Source organism: Oncorhynchus masou, chromosome 16 (assembly GCF_036934945.1).
Source record: "Oncorhynchus masou masou isolate Uvic2021 chromosome 16, UVic_Omas_1.1, whole genome shotgun sequence".
In the NCBI taxonomy this organism is placed as follows: domain Eukaryota; kingdom Metazoa; phylum Chordata; class Actinopteri; order Salmoniformes; family Salmonidae; genus Oncorhynchus; species Oncorhynchus masou.
In genome coordinates, this window is record NC_088227.1 from 26,548,859 (window position 1) to 26,573,338 (window position 24,480).

The 24,480-nt window shown below is 48.0% G+C and overlaps 1 protein-coding gene across 1 annotated transcript in view; it reads left to right on the forward strand.

The window, feature by feature from the left end:
• The window catches only part of LOC135557759 (probable methyltransferase-like protein 24), an 83,742-nt gene that overhangs the window by 12,022 nt on the left and 47,240 nt on the right, over positions 1–24,480 (forward strand). Inside the window, exon 2 of the mRNA XM_064991341.1 lies at positions 20,134–20,232. Coding sequence (XP_064847413.1) covers positions 20,134–20,232 — 99 coding nt within the window. The remainder of the gene's footprint in view (positions 1–20,133; positions 20,233–24,480) is intronic.

Here is a 24,480-nt window from a genome sequence, read left to right on the forward strand (position 1 = left end):
TGTAGAGTGTCGGGTCCTTTGTTGTAGAGGTGCCAGAATACAGCCACCACTTCTACGGTTGTGGTTAGGTTGTGGTTAGGTAGACACTATTAGAGACCTGAGTAGCACAGCAGACAAGGAGAGAGTTTTGTTGTTGGTATAAGCTCGCTGTGTTGAAACAGTCAGTCATGTTTTCTTTGTTAGGAAGGCTTTCTTACTCTCTCTTGTCTTCTGTGGGGTTTGTCTGCTTGAAGATTTGAAGAGGCAAGTGCTTGGCTGGTAGAGAAAAGAAAGGGATAGAGAGAAGATGAGAGGGAGAGAGAGCAGAGGTGTCATGCACAGAGAATCTAACAGGGCACTTGTCTTGTCTTGTAGTGTGAAGTAGAGGTGCGATGAAGATAATTTAAAATGTCAAAGTGCATAGTAGAGTAGTGGTGAAGAAATTGAACAAGATGTTCATATATCTCAGATCTAACAAACCCTCTCTCTCTCTCTCTCTCTCTCTCTCTCTCTCTCTCTCTCTCTACACACACAAACCCATCTATCCCTCCATCTCCATCTCTGTCTGTGTCATATGGCACTCAGCAGTACTGTCCATAAGAAATCCAACACAGATGTCATATCTGGGCTTTGGTCCAGGCAGACAGCCAGGGAGCTAGTCAGGGAGGGAGCCAGGCAGGCAGGGAGGTAGGAAGCCAGGGAGGCAGGGAGGTAGGAAGCCCGGGAGGTAGGAAGCCAGGGAGGCAGGGAGGTAGGAAGCCAGGGAGGCAGGGAGGGCGGCAGGCAGGCAGGTAGGAAGCAAGGGAGGCAGGGAGGGCGGCAGGCAGGGAGGAAGGCAGGCAGTCAGGGAGGCAGGCAGGCAGGAAGGCAGGCAGGCAGGTAGGAAGCCAGGGAGGCAGGGAGGTAGGAAGCCAGGGAGGCAGGCAGGTAGGAAGCCAGGGAGGCAGGCAGGTAGGAAGCCAGGGAGGTAGGAAGCCAGGGAGGCAGGGAGGGCGGCAGGCAGGCAGGTAGGAAGCCAGGGAGGCAGGGAGGTAGGAAGCCATGGAGGCAGGGAGGGCGGCAGGCAGGCAGGTAGGAAGCAAGGGAGGCAGGGAGGTAGGAAGCCAGGGAGGCAGGGAGGCAGGCAGGTAGGAAGCCAGGGAGGCAGGGAGGTAGGAAGCCAGGGAGGCAGGCAGGTAGGAAGCCAGGGAGGCAGGCAGGTAGGAAGCCAGGGAGGTAGGAAGCCAGGGAGGCAGGCAGGTAGGAAGCCAGGGAGGGCGGCAGGCAGGCAGGTAGGAAGCCAGGGAGGCAGACAGGGAGGTAGGCAGGCAGGCAGGGAGTCAGGTAGGCAGGGAGGGAGGCACGCAGGGAGGCAGGGAGGCAGGGAGGTAGGCACGCAGGGAGGCAGGCATGCAGGGAGGGAGGCACGCAGGGAGTCAGGGAGGGAGGTAGGCAGCCAAGGAGGTGGCCAGGGATGCAAATAGTCAGTCAGATATTCAGCCAGGGAGCGTGCGCACACGCACACGCACACACACACACACACACACACACACACACACACACACACACACACACACACACACTGAACGGAATATGGCATCAATTCAGTCCCAGAACACTTCAACGGTTCTTATTGACTAATGACATAGATTTGCTGGTACATAACCCATGCACATACACACACTAAAACACACAGCTGGGCGCACAAGTAGAGCCACACAGACATTGCCACACTCCCTGAAATGCACACTGTTAAACACAACCACAAGCACACACTCTAAACTCCCCGATTCTCTCTCACACACTCAAACAAACAACCACTGTCACCCTATATGGAATGAGGCCTGCTGTCTATTGAGCAGCAAAAGGGGAAGAAATAATCATTTGACTCTGGAAAGGTAATTCTGTAGTTCCTAGGAAAATGTATTTAGGAGGGCACAACACATACTCCCTAAATCGTGTGTGTGTGTGTGTGTGTGTGTGTGTGTGTGTGTGTGTGTGTGTGTGTGTGTGTGTGTGTGTGTGTGTGTGTGTGTGTGTGTGTGTGTGTTTGTGAGTGAGTGCATGCAGTTTACATACACCTTAGCCAAATACATTTAAACTCAGTTTCACAATTCCTGACATTTAATCCCAGTAAAATTTCCCTGTCTTAGGTCAGTTAGGATCACCACTTTATTTTAAGAATGTGAAATGTCAGAATAATAGTACAGAGAATTATTTACTTCAGCTTTTATTTCTTTCATCACATTCCCAGTGGGTCAAAAGTTTACATGCACTCAATTAGTATTTGGTAGCATTGCCTTTACAATTGTTTAACTTGTGTCAGACATTTCGGGTAGCCTTTCACAAGCTTCCCACAATAAGTTGGGTGAATTTTGGCCCATTCTTTCTGACAGAGCTGGTGTAACTGAGTCAGGTTTGTGGGCCTCTTTGCTCGCACACGCACAGTTCTGCCCACAAATTTTCTACTGGGTTGAGGTCAGGGCTTTGTGATGGTCACTCCAATACTTTTGACTTTGTTGTCCTTAAGCCATTTTGCCACAATTTGGAAGTATGCTTGGGGTCATTGTCCATTTGGAAGACCCATTTGTGACCAAGCTTTAACTTCCTGACTGATGTCTTGAGATGTTGCCTCAATATATCCACAGAATTTTCCCTTCTCATGATGCCATCTATTTTGGAAGTGCACCAGTCCCTCCTGCAGCAAAGCACAACCACAACATGATGCAGCCACCCCCGTGCTTCATGGTTGGGATGGTGTTCTTCGGCTTGCAAGCCTCCCCCTTTTTCCTCCAAACATAATGATGATCATTATGGCCAAACAGTTCTATTTTTGTTTCATCAGACCAGAGGACATTTCTCCAAAAAGTACAATCTTTGCCCACATGTGCAGTTGCAAACAGTAGTCTGGCTTATTTATGGTGGTTTTGGAGCAGTGGCTTCTTCCTTGCTGAGTGGCTCTTCTGCACAGATTATGTCAGACCTGGGCACTGACAGTACATCTCAGTAAGACAAAAATAATGGTGTTCCAACAAAGGTCCAGTTGCCAGGACCATTAATACAAATTCCATCTAAACACTGTTGCCCTAGAGCACACAAAAAACTATACATACCCCTGCCTAAACATCAGCACCACAGGTAACATCCACAAAGCTGTGAACGATCTGAGAGACAAGGCTAGAAGGGCCTTATATGCCATCAAAAGGAACATAATATTAAAAATCTCAATTAAGATCTGGCTCAAAAATACTTGAATCAGTTATAGAACCCATTGCCTTTTATGGTTGTGAGGTCTGGGGTCCGCTCACTAACCAAGAATTCACAAAAAGGGACAAACACCATGCAGAATTCTGCAAAAACAATGTAAAACACCAAATAATATATGCAGAGCAGAATGCCAGCATCTCGGAGTCTCCTCTTCACTGTTGACGTTGAGACTGGTGTTTTGCGGGTACTATTTAATGAAGCTGCCAGTTGAGGACTTGTGAGGCGTCTGTTTCTCAAACTAGACACTCTAATGCACTTGTGCTTTTGCTCAGTTGTGCATCTGGGCCTCCCACTCCTCTTTCTATTCTGTTAGAGACAGTTTTCGCTGTTATGTGAAGGGAGTAGTACACAGCATTGTACGAGATCTTCAGTTTCTTGGCAATTTCTCGCATGGAATAGCCTTCATTTCTCAGAACAAGAATGGACTGACAAGTTTCAGAAGAAAGTGCTTTGTTTCTGGCCATTTTGAGCCTGTAATCGAGCCCACAAATGCTGATGCTCCAGATACTCAACTAGTCTAAAGAAGGCCAGTTTTATTGCTTCTTTAATCAGAACAACAGTTTTCATCTGTGCTAAAATAATTGCAAAAGTGTTTTCTAATGATTAATTAGCCTTTTAAAATGATAAACTTGGATTAGCTAACACAACATGCCATTGTAGCACAGGAGTGATGGTTGCTGATAAAGCCCTCTATGTAGATATTCCATGAAAAATCAGCCGTTTCCAGCTACAATAGTCATTAATAACATTAACAATGTCTACACTGTATTTCTGATCAATTTGATGTTATTTTAATGGACAATAAATGTGCTTTTCTTTCAAAAACAAGGACATTTCTAAGTGACCCCAAACTTTTGAACAGTATTATATTTCCCATGTCAATAAAGCCATTTGAATTGAAATTGAACGCAGAGAGAGAGACAGTGATTCACACACACAAGCCTAGTCTTTCAAAGGCGGGCTGAGGGGTGTGGCTCTCTGGGTGTGTGTTACGAAGGTAGGCAGGGGATTCTGGAACAGTCAACCCCCTCCACAAATCTTATAGATAACACATGAATCGATAAATAACAGCCCATGTAATGTAGGCCTACATATCAGCATATGCTGGAGAAAAAAAACAAGCTACTGTAAAAAGCATATGCAAATCAAATACTTTTACAGTAAAGTGATAACGCAATCAACCGTGATCAGACAAGATACAGACAAGAGATTAAAAAGCTCTGCGTAAAAGCTGTAATAGAAACTTGTGTTATTTTTATGAAGGGAAAAAGCTTTTCATGTGGTAAAGTAGTTTTTGTGCCGTAGAGGCTTTTAGAATTGATGTCCTCATCACCAGGAGTACTTCCGGATTCAGTCCTTGTTATGGCAGCTTGTCTTGATCCCCCTCTGTCTAATGGAGTTTTTCCTACCTGCTTTATTTCTCTCCCTCGTCCAATACTTTTAGAGGGGTTTGGGCCAAATGGTTTCATATGGCAATTCACAGCAATGACGCTGTAGAAGCCCACTTCTTTACGCAGGATGCACTAGTCAAGCTCAACTCTTTAGAATGAGTATTCATTGCAGAGCAATAAATCGCCTCTCAGTCAATTTTGCTACGATTATGTCTTGTATTCATTGCATGGCAAGCTAATGGAACAGAACACAGAGGTGCAGCATTTTGGGCACAAAAGGGGCGTTCCCTTATATGGATATTTTAGGAGCCCTAAATGAGGAGTACCTGTGAAAACATGACTAGGATCAGTGACTGCTTCATAAGGCAGCTTTATTAAAGGCCAGAACAAACACAGTTCTCAGAGCAGCTTTATTGTAGATCTAGATGGATAGAATTCAATGTTACTGCCATGAGAAAACTGCTCAACAATAACATTATCATATTGTTATGATGTTGTTGAGAAACATAAACACATAGGCTGTAATCTCCCATCTCCACTTTACACTAAACACATTCTGAAGAATCCTTTTAATCCTTTGAAGAATCCCCCGCCCTCCTGCCCCCATACACACAGTTACATAGTAAATGTTGCCCAGATGTTACTTAGGGAGAGTACAGTATGTTTTTACTTTTAAATCCGCTCTGCAGGGAACAGAAATGGAAACGGTGCCTCCCGCCATCCAACACTCCAACAGACCCTCCATTATCCCCCTTCTCCCTCCCTACAGACTCCCTCACTCTCTCCTTCCCCCTGTCCCTGCCATAAAGACTATCTCTTCTATCCCCTTCTCCCTCCCTCTACCCCCCTTCTCCCTCTCTCCCTCCCTCTATCCCCCTTCTCCCTCCCTCTATCCCCCTTCTCCCTCTCTCCCTCCCTCTATCCCCCTTCTCCCTCTCCCTCCCTCTATCCCCCTTCTCCCTCCCTCTATACCCTTCTCCCTAACTCCCTCCCTCTATCCCCCTTCTCCCTCTCTCCCTCCCTCTATCCCCCTTCTCCCTCTCTCTATCCCCCTTCTCCCTCTCTCCCTCCCTCTATCCCCCTTCTCCCTCTCTCCCTCCCTCTATCCCCCTTCTCCCTCTCCCCCCCCATATATCCCCTTCTCCCTCCCTCTATACCCTTCTCCCTCTCTCCCTCCCTGTATCCCCTTCTCCCTCTCTTCCTCCCTCTATACCCTTCTCCCTAACTCCCTCCCCCTATTCCCCTTCTCCCTCCCTGTATCCCCTTCTCCCTCTCTCCCTCCCTCTATACCCTTCTCCCTCTCTCCCTCCCTCTATCCCCCTTCTCCCTAACTCCCTCCCCCTATTCCCCTTCTCCCTCCCTGTATCCCCTTCTCCCTCTCTCCCTCCCTCTATCCCCTTCTCCCTCTCTCCCTCCCTCTATCCCCTTCTCCCTAACTCCCTCCCCCTATTCCCCTTCTCCCTCCCTGTATCCCCTTCTCCCTCTCTCCCTCCCTCTATACCCTTCTCCCTCTCTCCCTCCCTCTATACCCTTCTCCCTCTCTCCCTCCCTCTATCCCCTTCTCCCTCCCTCTATACCCTTCTTCCTCTCTCCCTCCCTCTATACCCTTCTCCCTCTCTCCCTCCCTCTATCCCCTTCTCCCTCCCTCTATACCCTTCTTCCTCTCTCCCTCCCTCTATACCCTTCTCCCTCTCTCCCTCCCTCTATCCCCTTCTCCCTAACTCCCTCCCCCTATTCCCCTTCTCCCTCCCTGTATCCCCTTCTCCCTCTCTCCCTCCCTCTATACCCTTCTCCCTCTCTCCCTCCCTCTATCCCCTTCTCCCTCCCTCTATACCCTTCTTCCTCTCTCCCTCCCTCTATACCCTTCTCCCTCTCTCCCTCCCGCTATACCCTTCTCCCTCTCTCTATACCCTTCTCCCTCTCTCCCTCCCGCTATACCCTTCTTCCTCTCTCCCTCCCTCTATCCCCTTCTCCCTCTCTCCCTCCCTCTATACCCTTCTCCCTCTCTCCCCTTCTCCCTCTCTCCCTCCGTCACTTTTCCTTTAAACCTAGCTTAATCCCAGTCAGATTATGGTCTTTATTAAAAGGACTAGCGTAATCCTCCCACTTTAATTTGGTTATATTCTCCCTGTACACTGAGCTATACACCAGCTCTGAGCTGAGATTGTTGAGGAGACCAGCCATACCTAAATTAAACCTCAAGGCTGTAATACATGGATTAAGTGTGGCTGGCATATTAATCATTCCTGCAGTTGGCCTATTACTGTATATTTGCCTACCATTGTCTTACCATTATGAGCAGAACAATTCACCTCAATCCATTTTGATTTATGAACCTATATTGGTTTTTGATGATATCTATGGAATTCCATTTTCTATGGGTGGGTCCTCAATAAGACCACCACTTTGGCTCTATTTTGCTCTAATCTTATAATAGCCTTAACCCCTTGACCTCCAAGGACCTAACATAAAGTCATGCTACCAGAAGTAGATTCCCATCGAGAGCAGAAGCCCCCTAGGGTTCCAAAATATTTCTTCGGCTGTCCCCATAGGATAACTATTTTTGGTTCCAGGTAGAACCTTTTTGGTTCCAGGTAGAACACTTTTGGGTTCTATTTAGAGAGGATTCTACATGGAACCTAATAGGCTTCTACCTGGAACCAAAAAGGGTTCTTTAAAGGGTTTGCCAATGGGGACTTCCGAAGAACCCTTTTAGGTTCTAGATAGCACCTTTTTTCCTAAGATTGTAGTCTGGAAGTCCATACAACCTAACAGCGTAACTCAACAAGCTTGCCGTTGCCACCCAAATGAGTGATGGAATAGCTGCCGCAACAGTAATAATCATATTCATAGCTATAATCCCCCTCTCAGACTGTGTGATAAAGAAAAGAGGGGGAGGGAGGGGGAAGGGAGGGGGAAGGAAGGGAGGGGAGAGGAAGGGAGGGGGAAGGAAGGGAGGGGGAAGAGGAAGGGAGGGGGAAGGGAGGGGGAAGGAAGGGAGGGGGAAGGGAGGGGGAAGAGGAAGGGAGGGGAAGGGAGGGGGAAGGAAGGGAGGGGGAAGGAAGGGAGGGGGAAGGAAGGAAGGGAGGGGGAAGGGAGGGGGAAGAGGAAGGGAGGGGGAAGGGAGGGGGAAGGAAGGGAGGGGGAAGGGAGGGGGAAGAGGAAGGGAGGGGAAGGGAGGGGGAAGGAAGGGAGGGGGAAGGGAGGGAGGGGGAAGGGAGGGAGGGGGAAGGGGAGGGGAGGGGAGGGGGAAGGGAGGGGAAGGGAGGGGAGGGGGAAGGGAGGGGGGGAAGGGAGGGGGAAGGGAGGGGAAAGACGAAGGGAGGGGGAAGGCGAAGGCGAAGGGAGGGGGAAGTCGAAGGGAGGGGGGGGGGGGAAGGGAGGGGGAGAGAGTGATCGAGATGGATGATCTCCTGCTTGTAAAAAATAAAGAGGGATAAATCAACAGAAGATAATAACAGTGTGTGTGACATTGGCCCAGAGCGCTAAGCAAGGCTAAATACTGTACTGAAAAACAACAGGCTGGGGTGTGTTTGTAATAATATATTTCCTGAATGAAATTTCAACAGCAGCAGGCACCCCAAACTCATTTAAACCAAATGTTTTGTTGAAAAGAGACACCCGGTGAGTTGAAGTTTTAACAGGTGGATGGAGGCAGCTAATAGGCTGTGGGAGAGATGATGTCCCACACCGCATGTTTAGGATTGGCTATAATGCCCACCCAAAACCTCCCTCCGTACTAAACCAATTTACACAACCCAAAGAGGGGGGGGGGGTTCTGTTGAAGATGCCAAGCAGTGTAACAGCAGGTGCCAGTCCTGGACCAAACCTGGACCATATCCAGCAGACAGACAGACAGACAGACTTGGCATCTCAGTGCCTGTATGTATCATGGTGTCTACAGCTATGCAGTTCACCTTTAGCTTTCACTTATACTGTACAGCAGACAGAGACCTTCTGATTTCTGATCAGTTCTACCCCTCTGGGACAGACATCACTTCAGAGTCTAGTTTTGATTTACTTTTCAAGAAAAAAATGTAACCATCTCATTGGATTTAGGGTCAAATGTGAGTGACACAAATTACCAAAAAAAACACACACAAATGACCTAAACTCCTTTAAGTGTATTACTTTTTGCAAATCCAATCAGTTTTCCACATTGATTCAACATCATCACATAGATTTTGTTTTGTTCATATGATGTGGAAACAGTTCATTTAACCAGTTTGTGCCCAGTGGGACTTCACATTTCCAGAACTTGTAGATAAGGCCATATCAGATATGTAGAAACTTCTCCTTCTCTCTCTCTCTCTCTCAAATCAAATCAAACTTTATTTGTCACATGTGCCAAATACAACAAGTGTAGACCTTACCATGAAATGCTTACCTACAAGCTTCCTTATTTACCAAATAAACTGAAGTACAAAATGATAAAAAGTAACACAATAAAATAACAATAACGAGTCTATATGCAGGGGGTACTGGTACTGAGTCAATGTGCGGGTGTATAGGTTAGAGGTCATTTGTACATGTAGGTAGGGGTGAAGTGATAATAAACAGCGAGTAGCAGCTGTGTAAAAACAAATAGGGGTGTTTCAATGTAAATAGTCCGGTGGCCATTTGATTAATTGTTCAGCTGTCTTATGGCTTGGGGGTAGAAGCTGTTAAGGAGCCTTTTGGTCCTAGACTTGGTGCTCCAGTACCACTTGCCATGCGGTAGCAGAGACAACAGGAAGCTTGGCCCCAGTGATGTACTGGGCCGTACACACTACCCTCTGTAGCGCCTTACGGTCAGATGCTGAGCAGTTGCCATACCAGGTGGTGATGCAACCGGTCAGGATGCTCTCTATGGTGCAGCTGTAGACCTTTTTAAGGATCTGGTAACCCATGACAAATCTTTTCAGTCTCCTGAGGGGGAAAGGTGTTGTCTTGCCCTCTTCACGACTGTCTTGGTATGTTTAGAACATGGTAATTCATTGGTGATGTGGACACCAAGGAACTTGAAACTCTCGACCCGCTCCACTACAGCCTTTTCCTGTCATCCATGATCATCTCATTTGTCTTGATCACATTGAGGTAGAGGTTGTTCTCCTGGCACCACACTGCCAGGTCTCTGACCTCCTCCCTATAGGCTGTCTCATCGTTGTCGGTGATCAGGCCTACCACTGTTGTGTTGTCAGCAAACTTAATGATGGTGTTGGAGTCATGTTTGGCCACACAGTTGTGGTTGAACAGGGAGTACAGGAGGGGACTAAGTACACACCCCTAGGGGCCCCAGTGTTGAGGATCAGCGTGGCAGACATATTATTGCCTACCCTTACCACCTGGGGGTGACCCGTCAGGAAGTCCAGGATCCAGTTGCAGAGGGAGGTGTTTAGTCCCAGGGTCCTTAGCTTATTGATGAGCTTCGTGGGCACTATGGTGTTGAACACTGAGCTGTAGTTGATGAACAGCATTCTCACGTGTTCCTTTTGTCCAGGTGGGAAAGGACATTGTGGAGTAAGAGTAGATTAAAATTATTGTTCCTCCACTCTCTACCTCCTCACTCTCTACCTCACCACCCTTCTACCCCTTCACTCCTCTTTTCCTTCACCCCTCTACCCAGCCTACCCCTCTTCACCCCTCTACCCATCCTACCCCTCTTCACCCCTCTACCCAGCCTACCCCTCTTCACCCCTCTTCACCCCTCTACCCCTCTTCACCCCTCTACCCAGCCTACCCCTCTTCACCCCTCTACCCAGCCTACCCCTCTTCACCCCTCTACCCATCCTACCCCTCTTCACCCCTCTACCCCTCTTCACCCCTCTACCCAGCCTACCCCTCTTCACCCCACTACCCATCCTACCCCTCTTCACCCCTCTACCCAGCCTACCCCTCTTCACCCCTCTACCCATCCTACCCCTCTTCACCCCTCTACCCCTCTACCCCTCTTCACCCCTCTACCCCTCTTCACCCCTCTACCCAGCCTACCCCTCTTCACCCCACTACCCATCCTACCCCTCTTCACCCCTCTACCCAGCCTACCCCTCTTCACCCCACTACCCATCCTACCCCTCTTCACCCCTCTACCCATCCTACCCCTCTTCACCCCTCTACCCCTCTTCACCCCTCTACCCCTCTTCACCCCTCTACCCAGCCTACCCCTCTTTACCCCTCTACCCAGCCTACCCCTCTTTACCCCTCTACCCCTCTTCACCCCTCTACCCAGCCTACCCCTCTTCACCCCTCTACCCATCCTACCCCTCTTCACCCCTCTACCCAGCCTACCCCTCTTCACCCCTCTACCCAGCCTACCCCTCTTCACCCCTCTAACCAGCCTACCCCTCTTCACCCCTCTACCCATCCTACCCCTCTTCAACCCTCTACCCAGCCTACCCCTCTTCACCCCTCTACCCAGCCTACCCCTCTTCACCCTCTACCCATCCTACCCCTCTTCACCCCTCTACCCCTCTACCCCTCTACCCCTCTTCACCCCTCTACCCCTCTTCACCCCTCTACCCAGCCTACCCCTCTTCACACCCCACTACCCATCCTACCCCTCTTCACCCCTCTACCCAGCCTACCCCTCTTCACCCCACTACCCATCCTACCCCTCTTCACCCCTCTACCCATCCTACCCCTCTTCACCCCTCTACCCCTCTTCACCCCTCTACCCCTCTTCACCCCTCTACCCAGCCTACCCCTCTTCACCCCACTACCCATCCTACCCCTCTTCACCCCTCTACCCAGCCTACCCCTCTTTACCCCTCTACCCAGCCTACCCCTCTTTACCCCTCTACCCCTCTTCACCCCTCTACCCAGCCTACCCCTCTTCACCCCTCTACCCATCCTACCCCTCTTCACCCCTCTACCCAGCCTACCCCTCTTCACCCCTCTACCCAGCCTACCCCTCTTCACCCCTCTAACCAGCCTACCCCTCTTCACCCCACTACCCATCCTACCCCTCTTCACCCCTCTACCCAGCCTACCCCTCTTTACCCCTCTACCCCTCTTCACCCCTCTACCCAGCCTACCCCTCTTTACCCCTCTACCCAGCCTACCCCTCTTTACCCCTCTACCCCTCTTCACCCCTCTACCCAGCCTACCCCTCTTCACCCCTCTAACCAGCCTACCCCTCTTCACCCCACTACCCATCCTACCCCTCTTCACCCCTCTACCCAGCCTACCCCTCTTTACCCCTCTACCCCTCTTCACCCCTCTACCCAGCCTACCCCTCTTTACCCCTCTACCCATCCTACCCCTCTTCACCCCTCTACCCAGCCTACCCCTCTTTACCCCTCTACCCCTCTTCACCCCTCTACCCAGCCTACCCCTCTTCACCCCTCTACCCAGCCTACCCCTCTTCACCCCTCTACCCATCCTACCCCTCTTCACCCCTCTACCCCTCTACCCCTCTACCCCTCTTCACCCCTCTACCCCTCTTCACCCCTCTACCCAGCCTACCCCTCTTCACCCCACTACCCATCCTACCCCTCTTCACCCCTCTACCCATCCTACCCCTCTTCACCCCTCTACCCCTCTTTACCCCTCTACCCCTCTTCACCCCTCTACCCAGCCTACCCCTCTTCACCCCTCTACCCATCCTACCCCTCTTCACCCCTCTACCCAGCCTACCCCTCTTCACCCCTCTACCCAGCCTACCCCTCTTCACCCCTCTAACCAGCCTACCCCTCTTCACCCCACTACCCATCCTACCCCTCTTCACCCCTCTACCCAGCCTACCCCTCTTTACCCCTCTACCCCTCTTCACCCCTCTACCCAGCCTACCCCTCTTCACCCCTCTACCCAGCCTACCCCTCTTCACCCCACTACCCATCCTACCCCTCTTCACCCCTCTAACCAGCCTACCCCTCTTCACCCCACTACCCATCCTACCCCTCTTCACCCCTCTACCCAGCCTACCCCTCTTCACCCCTCTACCCAGCCTACCCCTCTTCACCCCTCTACCCAGCCTACCCCTCTTTACCCCTCTACCCCTCTTCACCCCTCTACCCAGCCTACCCCTCTTTACCCCTCTACCCAGCCTACCCCTCTTTACCCCTCTACCCAGCCTACCCCTCTTTACCCCTCTACCCAGCCTACCCCTCTTCACCCCTCTACCCATCCTACCCCTCTTCACCCCTCTACCCAGCCTACCCCTCTTTACCCCTCTACCCCTCTTCACCCCTCTACCCAGCCTACCCCTCTTCACCCCTCTACCCATCCTACCCCTCTTCACCCCTCTACCAGTTCTAGGGATTATTTATGACTAGCCCGTCTGTCTCGCTGCTCAGTGCTCACACCTCCTCTGAAGGGCAGGGCACTGAAAAGGGCAGAACCTTTTCTCCCACTCTCCATGACTCACCAAACCTGCCAAGACAACCTTGAGCTAACATGACTGTTGAAGTCTTTCACCACGTTACCTAACACACTGGCATAGAACTACTTCCCTGAGGAGGAACTGAGTGCCCAAACATTTCTTCAGTTACAGCGTGAATAGAAATCTGTGAGTAGTATAGTTTGACTGTCTTCATTTTCTTCCTGCAAACCACGCCTGCTAGCCTACCAGCACACATTTATACCACAGTAGTGGGTCTGGGAAAGATCTGATAGATAGAGATTAAGGACTGAGAGCAGAGAGAGAGAGCAGATGATACTCTGCCTCAGTCTGATTAACTGTGGTGTCCTGGAGGTGTTGATGGCTTGTTGCTGCTCCACTGATCAGCGGATCTAACAGTAATCCCATCACCACACAGCAGTCTCTCTCTCTCTCTCGCACACACACACACACACACACACACACACACACACACACACACACACACACGCACACACGAGCCTGCAGGCAGAAACAAGTTGAGAACGTCAAGCCTGGGTAACATCACATTGAAGCCAGGATCTGATGCTGTGACCAGGTGTGTCTATTATATATTCTATTGTTACAGGAGCCCCTTCTGAAGAGACTGTAGGTACACATCTCAACGGAATCACTCTGTCTCTCTGTGTCTGTCTCTCTGTGTCTGTCTCTCTGTGTCTGTCTCTCTATGTCTGTCTCTCTGTGTCTGTCTCTCTGTGTCTGTCTCTCTATGTCTGTCTCTCTATGTCTGTCTCTCTGTGTCTGTCTCTCTGTGTCTGTCTCTCTATGTCTGTCTAATTTGTAAGTCGCTCTGGATAACAGCGTCTGCTAAATGACTTAAATGTAAATGTAAATGTCCCTCTATGTCTGTCTCTCTGTGTCTGTCTCTCTATGTCTGTCTATCTGTGTCTGTCAGGGGTATGTTCTATCTGATTTAGAGCATCCAGGTGTGTGTGAGGAGAAAACTCCCTGCCCAAGCAATTACATTTCCTCATCAAATAAGAACAAGGGAAAGAAGGAAATCAGAACACGATATTACTGGGGGGCTGGAATACATTACAGTGTTGGTCCTCTAAGGTAATTCTTCTCAGAAGGGTAATTAAAACCGAAGGCAGATTCTCATTCTCTGAAAGCAGTCACACACCTCCACCCCTGGCCAAATGGCTCATAATCCACCCATCCCTGATCCCCAGTTAAATACCCAACCCAAATATTTCCCTGTTAATCTGTGGGTGTCAGGGCCTGATCCAAACTGATGTACAGGCCACGACAGGTGGCTTTCACAGGGGCTACAGGTTGGGGAAGGGGCTATAAACTGAGGGAGGGGCTATAAACTGAGGGAGGGGCTATAGGCTGAGGGTGGGGCTATATCAATCAATCAAATGTATTTACAAAGCCCTTCTTACATCAGCTAATGTCACAAAGTGCTGTACAGAAACCCAGCCTAAAACCCCAAACAGCAAGCAATGCAGGTGTAGAAGCACGGTGGCCAGGGAAAAACTCCCTAGAAAGGCTGGAACCTAGGAAGAAACCTAGAGAGGAACCAGGCTCTGAGGGGTGGTCAGTCCTCTTCTGGCTGTGCCGGGTGGAGATTATAACAGTACATGGACAAGATGTTCAAATGTTCATAGATGACCAGCAGGGTCAAATAATAATAATCACAGTGGTTGTCGAGGGTGCAGCAGGTCAGCACCTCAGGATTAAATGTCAGTTGGCTTTTCATAGCCAATCATTAAGAGTATCTCTACCGCTCCTGCTGTCTCTAGAGAGTTGAAAACAGCAGGTCTGGGACAGGTAGCACGTCCGGTGAACAGGTCAGGGTTCCATAGCCGCAGGCAGAACAGTTGAAACTGGAGCAGCAGCACAGCCAGTTGGACTGGGGACAGCAAGGAGTCATTAGGCCAGGTATTCCTCAGGCATGGTCCTGAGGCATGGTCCTGAGGCATGGTCCTGAGGCATGGTCCTGAGGCATGGTCCTAGGGCTCAGGTCTTCCGAGAAAGAGAGACCTACCATTCAATGGCATGACAATTACCATGGGGTAAAACAGCACAGAGATCTGGAACCAGGCTACCCAATACATCAACACAGAGATCTGAGACCAGGCTTTCCTATACATCAACACAGAGATCTGGAACCAGGCTACCCTATACATCAACACAGAGATCTGGGACCAGACTACACTATACATCAACACAGAGATCTGGGACCAGACTATACTATACATCAACACAGAGATCTGGAACCAGGCTACCCTAACAGCCTGGTTCCAGATCTCTGTGTTGATGTATAGGGTAGCCTGGTTCCAGATCTCTGTGTTGATGTATATGGTAGCCTGGTTCCAGATCTCTGTGTTGATGTATAGGGTAGCCTGGTTCCAGATCTCTGTGTTGATGTATAGTGTAGTCTGGTTCCAGATCTCTGTGTTGATGTATAGTATAGCCTGGGCCCTTGATCTCTGTGTTGATGTATAGGGTAGCCTGGTCTCAGATCTCCATGTTGATGTATAGGGTAGCCTGGTTCCAGATCTCTGTGTTGATGTATAGTGTAGTCTGGTCTCAGATCTCTGTGTTGATGTATAGTGTAGTCTGGTCTCAGATCTCTGTGTTGATGTATAGGGTAGCCTGGTCTCAGATCTCTGTGTTGATGTATAGGGTAGCCTGGTCAGATCTCTGTGTTGATGTATAGGGTAGCCTGGTCTCAGATCTCTGTGTTGATGTATAGTGTAGTCTGGTCTCAGATCTCTGTGTTGATGTATAGGGTAACCTGGTCTCAGATCTCTGTGTTGATGTATAGGGTAGCCTGGTCTCAGATTTCTGTGTTGTTTTTCTCCATGGTAATTGTCATGCCTTCGAATGGTAGGCCTAGTAGTAGGAATGGCTTACTGCACAGACAGAGCTAAAAGGCTTGCATGCTGAAAGCTTCATAGCACCAGCCCAGCATCACAAGTGAGGGATTTTCAGTAGAAAAGCTCAGGGGGTGAAGGCAATATGATTTGACAGAGATGAGAGGGGCTGCAATCTCCTGAGCCACTGTAACCCCCATCCTCTTCTTCTTTCTTTCTCTCCCTCAATCTTCTTCTCCCCTCTCTCTCTCTCTCTGCCTCCCCCTCTACCTCCTTCCCTCCCTCTTCTACTCCTGTTCTGACTAATTGCCCAATTATGTTTTTGTGTCTTTTCTCCCCTCCGAGCTCTGCTTAATGAAACACTATCACACAGGGACAGAGGAAATCACAACTAGAAAAACAAGATAAACAGATATGAAAAACAAACAAAGAAAACCCTAGAAAATTAAATCTGGTGGTGAAGGAACGGCGGCCACACCAATAATATCTGCTGGCCTGCATACATTACTTATGATCACACATCATTACTGCAATCATTTCAATCTGAGAGGGGGGGGGGGGATTGAGGCATGACAGAAATTCTGATGGTTTGACAGAGGAAATCGATGATCCATTGAATTACTAACAGAGAAGACCAGCAGGGGTTAATAACCTCTATACTCAACATGAGCCTGTTGACACAATTTGCTAGACTAGGTTAAGCTAGCAGCAGGAATATCTAAGATGGCCTGTCATAGAGAAAGCTGTTGCTGAGCTGAGACAAATTAAATTGTCACAGAGGTGAGTTATAAACAACCTCTTGGTGTGGTTGACAGGAGAAATGGCAGAAAACATTTCATTCTCATTCCCCGTTACAAATGTACAGCACTAGAGTGAAGGATTGGATTCCAGCGGGGTTGTTCCTTCTTTCTCTCTTTGTAGAAGGGACAAGGTTGAGGATTGTAAACAAATGTGTCTGGAAATGTTCTGTTGAAACCCTTTGAGAAGGGAAGAGGGTCAGGAAGGAAGAGAAAGAGAGGAAGAAGGGGGAACAAGAGCGGAAAATATAAGGAGGGATGGGGAAGTAGACAGACAGGGGTCTAGGCTAGGGCCATGTGAGGAGTAGAGCAAAGGAAACAGAAAGAGAGACAGACAGGGGTCTAGGCTAGGGCCATGTGAGGAGTAGAGCAAAGGAAACAGAAAGAGAGACAGACAGGTGTCTAGGCTAGGGCCATTTGAGGAGTAGAGCAAAGGAAACAGAAAGAGAGACAGACAGGGGTCTAGGCTAGGGCCATGTGAGGGGTAGAGCAAAGGAAACAGAAAGAGAGACAGACAGGGGTCTAGGCTAGGGCCATGTGAGGAGTAGAGCAAAGGAAACAGAAAGAGAGACAGACAGGGGTCTAGGCTAGGGCCATTTGAGGAGTAGAGCAAAGGAAACAGAAAGAGAGACAGACAGGGGTCTAGGCTAGGGCCATGTGAGGGGTAGAGCAAAGGAAACAGAAAGAGAGACAGACAGGGGTCTAGGCTAGGGCCATGTGAGGAGTAGAGCAAAGGAAACAGAAAGAGAGACAGACAGGGGTCTAGGCTAGGGCCATTTGAGGAGTAGAGCAAAGGAAACAGAAAGAGAGACAGACAGGGGTCTAGGCTAGGGCCATGTGAGGGGTAGAGCAAAGGAAACAGAAAGAGAGACAGACAGGGGTCTAGGCTAGGGCCATGTGAGGAGTAGAGCAAAGGAAACAGAAAGAGAGACAGACAGGGGTCTAGGCTAGGGCCATGTGAGGAGTAGAGCAAAGGAAACAGAAAGAGAGACAGACAGGGGTCTAGGCTAGGGCCATGTGAGGGGTAGAGCAAAGGAAACAGAAAGAGAGACAGACAGGGGTCTAGGCTAGGGCCATATGAGGGGTAGAGCAAAGGAAACAGAAAGAGAGAGAGACAGGGGTCTAGGCTAGGGCCATATGAGGGGTAGAGCAAAGGAAACAGAAAGAGAGAGAGACAGGGGTCTAGGCTAGGGCCATGTGAGGAGTAGAGCAAAGGAAACAGAAAGAGAGACTGACAGGGGTCTAGGCTAGGGCCATATGAGGGGTAGAGCAAAGGAAACAGAAAGAGAGAGAGACAGGGGTCTAGGCTAGGGCCATATGAGGGGTAGAGTAAAGGAAACAGAAAGAGAGAGAGACAGGGGTCTAGGCTAGGGCCATATGAGGGGTAGAGCAAAGGAAACAGAAAGAGAGACAGACAGGGGTCTAGGCTAGGGCCATATGAGGGGTAGAGCAAAGGAAACAGAAAGAGAGACAGACAGGGGTCTAGGCTAGGGCCATTTGAGGGGTAGAGCAAAGGAAACAGAAAGAGAGACAGACAGGGGTCTAGGCTAGGGCCATATGAGGGGTAGAGCAAAGGAAACAGAAAGAGAGACAGACAGGGGTCTAGGCTAGGGCCATTTGAGGGGTAGAGCAAAGGAAACAGAAAGAGAGACAGACAGGTGTCTAGGCTAGGGCCATTTGAGGGGTAGAGCAAAGGAAACAGAAAGAGAGAGAGACAGGGGTCTAGGCTAGGGCCATATGAGGGGTAGAGCAAAGGAAACAGAAAGAGAGAGAGACAGGGGTCTAGGCTAGGGCCATATGAGGGGTAGAGCAAAGGAAACAGAAAGAGAGAGAGACAGGGGTCTAGGCTAGGGCCATATGAGGGGTAGAGCAAAGGAAACAGAAAGAGAGAGACAGGGGTCTAGGCTAGGGCCATATGAGGGGTAGAGCAAAGGAAACAGAAAGAGAGACAGACAGGGGTCTAGGCTAGGGCCATATGAGGGGTAGAGCAAAGGAAACAGAAAGAGAGACAGACAGGGAGAGAGAAAGTAAGAAGCAAACAGAAACGATTAGAAAGAGACAGAGCAAGAGACAGAGCAAATGTATATGGATTGAAGAGAGAGGAGAAAAACACTGAACTGCATACTTTGATCTAAACACTCCCCTGACGTCATTGAGAGGTTCTGCACAGACTGTCTGACAGATGTGGCCTAAGCAGTGAGCCTAACCCAAATGGCACCCTAGTCCCTTTATAGTGCACTACTTTTGACCAAGGCCCATAACGTTCCGGTCAAAAGTAGTGCACTATGTAGGGTATTGGGTGCCATTTGGGACTAGCCCATAGTCCTGTGGTCCAGCTGCGCCTGAGAGGGGAGAACATCAACATCACCATGTATTAGTGTGCAGTTACCACACATGACAACACATGCACACTCTAATACTGTCCAAATGAAAACACAGGAAGGGAACACAGACAATTGACAATGACATGATCCAGGTATCATCAACCTGTCATTATAGTTAAATAACCCAGCACCACCAGTCATTAACATTGGTCACAGTGTTTGACCCATGCAATTACAGTGCAAACACAACCACACTATGGGATGTACTTCTCTAGTCGTCCAATGTGGGGACTGATTGCTGGAACACAGCACAGTGATTTTCTCTCTCTCTCTGGTTTCTCTGGTCTCTCTCTCTTGTCTCTCTGGTCTTTCTCTGGTCTCTGTGGTCTCTCTCTCTGGTCTCTCTCTCTGGTCTTTCTGGTCTCTATCTCTGGCCTCTCTCTCACTCTGGTTTCCCTGGTCTCTCTGGTCTTTCTGGCATCTCTCTCTCTCTCTCTTCCTCTCTCTCTCTCAGGTCTCTCTGGTCTCTCTCTGGTACCTCTCACTCACTGTTTTCTCTGGTCTCTCTGTTCTCTCTCTCTGGTTTCTCATTTTTTTCTCTCTGGTCTCTCTCTCTAGTTTCTCTGGTCTCTCTCTGTGATCTCTCTCTCTGCTCTTTCTGGACTCTCTCACATCTCTCTGCGCCTTCTGATCTCTCTCTCTCTCTCTCTCTCTCTCTCTCTCTCTCTCTCTCTCTCTCTCTCTCTCTCTCTCTCTCTCTCTCTCTCTCTCTCTCTCTCTCTCTCTCTCTCTCTCTCTCTCTCTCTCTCTCTCTCTCTCTCTCTCTCTCTCTCTCTCTCTCTCTCTCTCTCTCTCTCTCTCTCTCTCTCTCTCTCTCTCTCTCTCTGTCTCTCTCTGTCTCTGTCTGTCTGCTCTAAACCCACAGACAAATTCATGTGATGATAAATGAGGTCATTGAGCCTGGGCCTGTGTAGCAGCCAGGAACATGAGGAATATTACACAGAAGCATTCCTCATATAGGGGTATGTACTGGGGCAGCGGACTTGGACAGCAGCTATAGGGTAGCCTGTTAGACTGGTAACAGAACACAAGGTTCGTCACTAATGTCACTTTCATGGTTGTCATTCTTAGGATTTCACACTGATAGTAACACTGTTGCTGATTGGTCATCTCCCTGGCCCACTGATGCTGTTTGGCTGTTTCTGTTCCTTCTCTCAGTCTGCCAGGTGGCACATAGAGCTGGAGCCGTGGGCCAGTGACAGCCACTCCCTGGAGGAGGAAGCACGGAGGTTCCTCAGCTACATCACTACACCACAGGTTGGTCACACTCAGTCAATGCCTGTGTCTCAAATGGCACCCTACTCCCTATATAGTTCTCTACCTTGGACCGGGGCTCTAGTCAAAAGGACTACACTTTATAGGGAATGGGGTACCATTTGGGACTCACACAATGTTATTACATGTCATATCTGTACAATATTCGGATATACACAGATACATGCAGTGTACATGTTAGCATAATACAAATGCAGTGAATGAATGAATATTGTAGATACTGTATCTGATCCAGATTATAAAGCCAGATGGAGTGTCCTGGTTCTAGAACGTTGCACTGTTTAGAATCGGGGAGACCAAAGTGGCTGCAGGACCAGGACCATGGTGATTCAAATTAGCTGACTGGAACTAAAGCTTCTATAGATGATTCAGTACAGTACTTTGTCATGCCAGTCAGAGTTGCATAAAGGTCTAACTGGTAAATAAACAGAGAATAACCAACTCTAACTGTAAACAAAGCACCCTTTTCATATTATGCTCATTGAAAAAGATGTTGTCTTGCTTGACAGCTCACACATGGGTCATTACTCTAATGATTACCATAGAGATGGCATTCTGATTTGTCTGATTTGTCTGATTCGTCTCGTTCCTACTAAATCAATGAGAGGATCTTGCCTTGTTAGATTGTCTGTGCCATAGGAAATAACAACCAATCGATTGAAACGTTGTTGTGTTGTGTGAGGATGAAGATTGAGAGGAAAAGACAAACTTGACTTTTATGTCCTTGTGTCTTACAGTCTGCAAAATATGCTCTGTGTGATGGAGGCTTCAGCATCGATGAAGGTGTTTAAATAGTTAAGTACATCGGATCCTTGCTAACAGTCCAAGTATTTTCTGATAATGAAGGCATTGTCCCTCCGTAATCAAATTAAGTTAAGAAACATTGGCAACTTATTATCTTGTCTTTCATATACTGTGGGCCTACAGCCCTTCTAATAATAAAGCACCTACTCTATATCTAGCATCGCAGGCATGCTGCTCATAATGAATAAGCCTATGGGGGAGTGTGTGTGTGTGTGTGTGTGTGTGGGTGCGTGTGTGTGTGTGTGTGTGTGTGTGTGTGTGTGTGTGTGTGTGGAGGGGTGGTTGTTCGTGTGGGTGGAGGGAAGGGTGCGTGAAGGCGGGTAGTTGGGGGTGAGTCATCCATCATCTACACTGACAGGCGGAGAGGGAGTTGCCATGGAGATTACAGTGTACCTCAGCAGTAATTCTGACTGACGTCGTGGTTGGCAGAACTCATCCTCCGAGAGAAACACGCTGCACTGGGATTGTGCAATTAATAGAATTACACACACATACATACTGTATAAACACACACACATATACACTGAGTGTACAAAACATTAGGAACACCTTCTCTTTCCATGACATGACCAAGTTAATCCAGGTGAAAGCTAAGATCTCTTATTGATGTCACCTGTTAAATCCACTTCAATCAGTGTCGATGAAGAGGAAGAGACCGGTTAAAGAAGGATTTTTAAGCCTTAAGACAATTGAGACATGGATTGTGTGTGTGCAAATCAGAGGGTGAATGGGCAAGACAAAATATCCCCTAGAACAGGGGATGGTAGTAGGTACCAGGCGCACCGGTTTGAGTGTGTCAAGAACTGGAATGCTGCTGGGTTTTTCACACTCAACAGTTTCCTGTGTGTATCAAGAATGGTCCACCACCCAAAGGACATCCAGACAACTTGACATAACTGTGAGAAGCATTGGAGTCAACATGGGCCAGCATCCCTGTGGAACGATTTTGGCACCTTGTAGAGTCCATGTCCTGACCAATTGAGGCTGTTCTGAGGGCAAAGTGGGGGGGTGCAACTTAATATTAGGAAGATGTTCCTAATGTTTTGTTCACTCAGTATATATATATATATATATAGATATATATATATATATCTATATATATACAGTGCCTTGCGAAAGTATTCGGCCCCCTTGAACTTTGCGACCTTTTGCCACATTTCAGGCTTCAAACATAAAGATATAAAACTGTATTTTTTTGTGAAGAATCAACAACAAGTGGGACACAATCATGAAGTGGAACGACATTTATTGGATATTTCAAACTTTTTTAACAAATCAAAAACTGAAAAATTGGGAGTGCAAAATTATTCAGCCCCCTTAAGTTAATACTTTGTAGCGCCACCTTTTGCTGCGATTACAGCTGTAAGTCGCTTGGGGTATGTCTCTATCAGTTTTGCACATCGAGAGACTGAAATTTTTTCCCATTCCTCCTTGCAAAACAGCTCGAGCTCAGTGAGGTTGGATGGAGAGCATTGTTGAACAGCAGTTTTCAGTTCTTTCCACAGATTCTCGATTGGATTCAGGTCTGGACTTTGACTTGGCCATTCTAATACCTGGATATGTTTATTTTTGAACCATTCCATTGTAGATTTTGCTTTATGTTTTGGATCATTGTCTTGTTGGAAGACAAATCTCTGTCCCAGTCTCAGGTCTTTTGCAGACTCCATCATGTTTTCTTCCAGAATGGTCCTGTATTTGGCTCCATCCATCTTCCCATCAATTTTAACCATCTTCCCTGTCCCTGCTGAAGAAAAGCAGGCCCAAAACATGATGCTGCCACCACCAGGTTTGACAGTGGGGATGGTGTGTTCATTGTGATGAGCTGTGTTGCTTTTACGCCAAACAATAAGGTTTTGCATTGTTGCCAAAAAGTTCAATTTTGGTTTCATCTGACCAGAGCACCTTCTTCCACATGTTTGGTGTGTCTCCCAGGTGGCTTGTGGCAAACTTTAAACAACACTTGGTGTGTGTGGATATCTTTAAGAAATGGCTTTCTTCTTGCCACTTCCATAAAGGCCAGATTTGTGCAATATACAACTGATTGTTGTCCTATGGACAGAGTCTCCCACCTCAGCTGTAGATCTCTGCAGTTCATCCAGAGTGATCATGGGCCTCTTGGCTGCATCTCTGATCAGTCTTCTCCTTGTATGAGCTGAAAGTTTAGAGGGACGGCCAGGTCTTGGTAGATTTGCAGTGGTCTGATACTCCTTCCATTTCAATATTATCGCTTGCACAGTGCTCCTTGGGATGTTTAAAGCTTGGGAAATCTTTTTGTATCCAAATCCGGCTTTAAACTTCTTCACAACAGTATCTCGGACCTGCCTGGTGTGTTCCTTGTTCTTCATGATGCTCTCTGCGCTTTTAACGGACCTCTGAGACTATCACAGTGCAGGTGCATTTATACGGAGACTTGATTACACACAGGTGGATTGTATTTATCATCATTAGTCATTTAGGTCAACATTGGATCATTCAGAGATCCTCACTGAACTTCTGGAGAGAGTTTGCTGCACTGAAAGTAAAGGGGCTGAATAATTTTGCACGCCCAATTTTTCAGTTTTTGATTTGTTAAAAAAGTTTGAAATATCCAATAAATGTCTTTCCACTTCATGATTGTGTCCCACTTGTTGTTGATTCTTCACATAAAATACAGTTTTATATCTTTATGTTTGAAGCCTGACATGTGGCAAAAGGTCGCAAAGTTCAAGGGGGCCGAATACTTTCGCAAGGCACTGTATATATATATATATATATATATATATATATATATATATATATATATATATATATATATATATATATACACACACACACACACACACACACGATTGATAAATAGTGTTGCAGTGTATTCAAAATGACAACAAAGTGTCACAACCTCTGTGTACAGAGTAGATCCATCATAGCTCACGATGTAGAAAGAATACTGGTGCAGTAAAACATTTGTTCAGATGAACGACAATGATAGGCCAATACTGTTCAATACCCAAATCAAATCATAGTTCATTTGTCAAGTGCGCTGGATACAACAGGTGTAGACCTTACAGTGAAATGCTTACTTCCAGGCTCTAACCAATAGTGCAAAAAAGGTATTAGGTGAACAATAGGCAGGTAAAGAAATAAAACAACAGTAAAAAGACAGGCTATATACAGTAGTGAGGCTACATACAGACACCGGTTTGTCAGGCTGATTGAGGTAGTATGTACATGTAGATATGGTTAAAGTGACTATGCACATATGATGAACAGAGAGTAGCAGTCGTGTAAAAGTGGGGTTGGTGGGTGGTGGGACACAATGCAGATAGCCCAGTTAGCCAATGTGCGGGAGCACTGGTTGGTCGGCCCAATTGAGGTAGTATGTACATGAATGTATAGTTAAAGTGACTATGCATATATGATAAACAGAGAATAGCAGCAGTGTAAAAG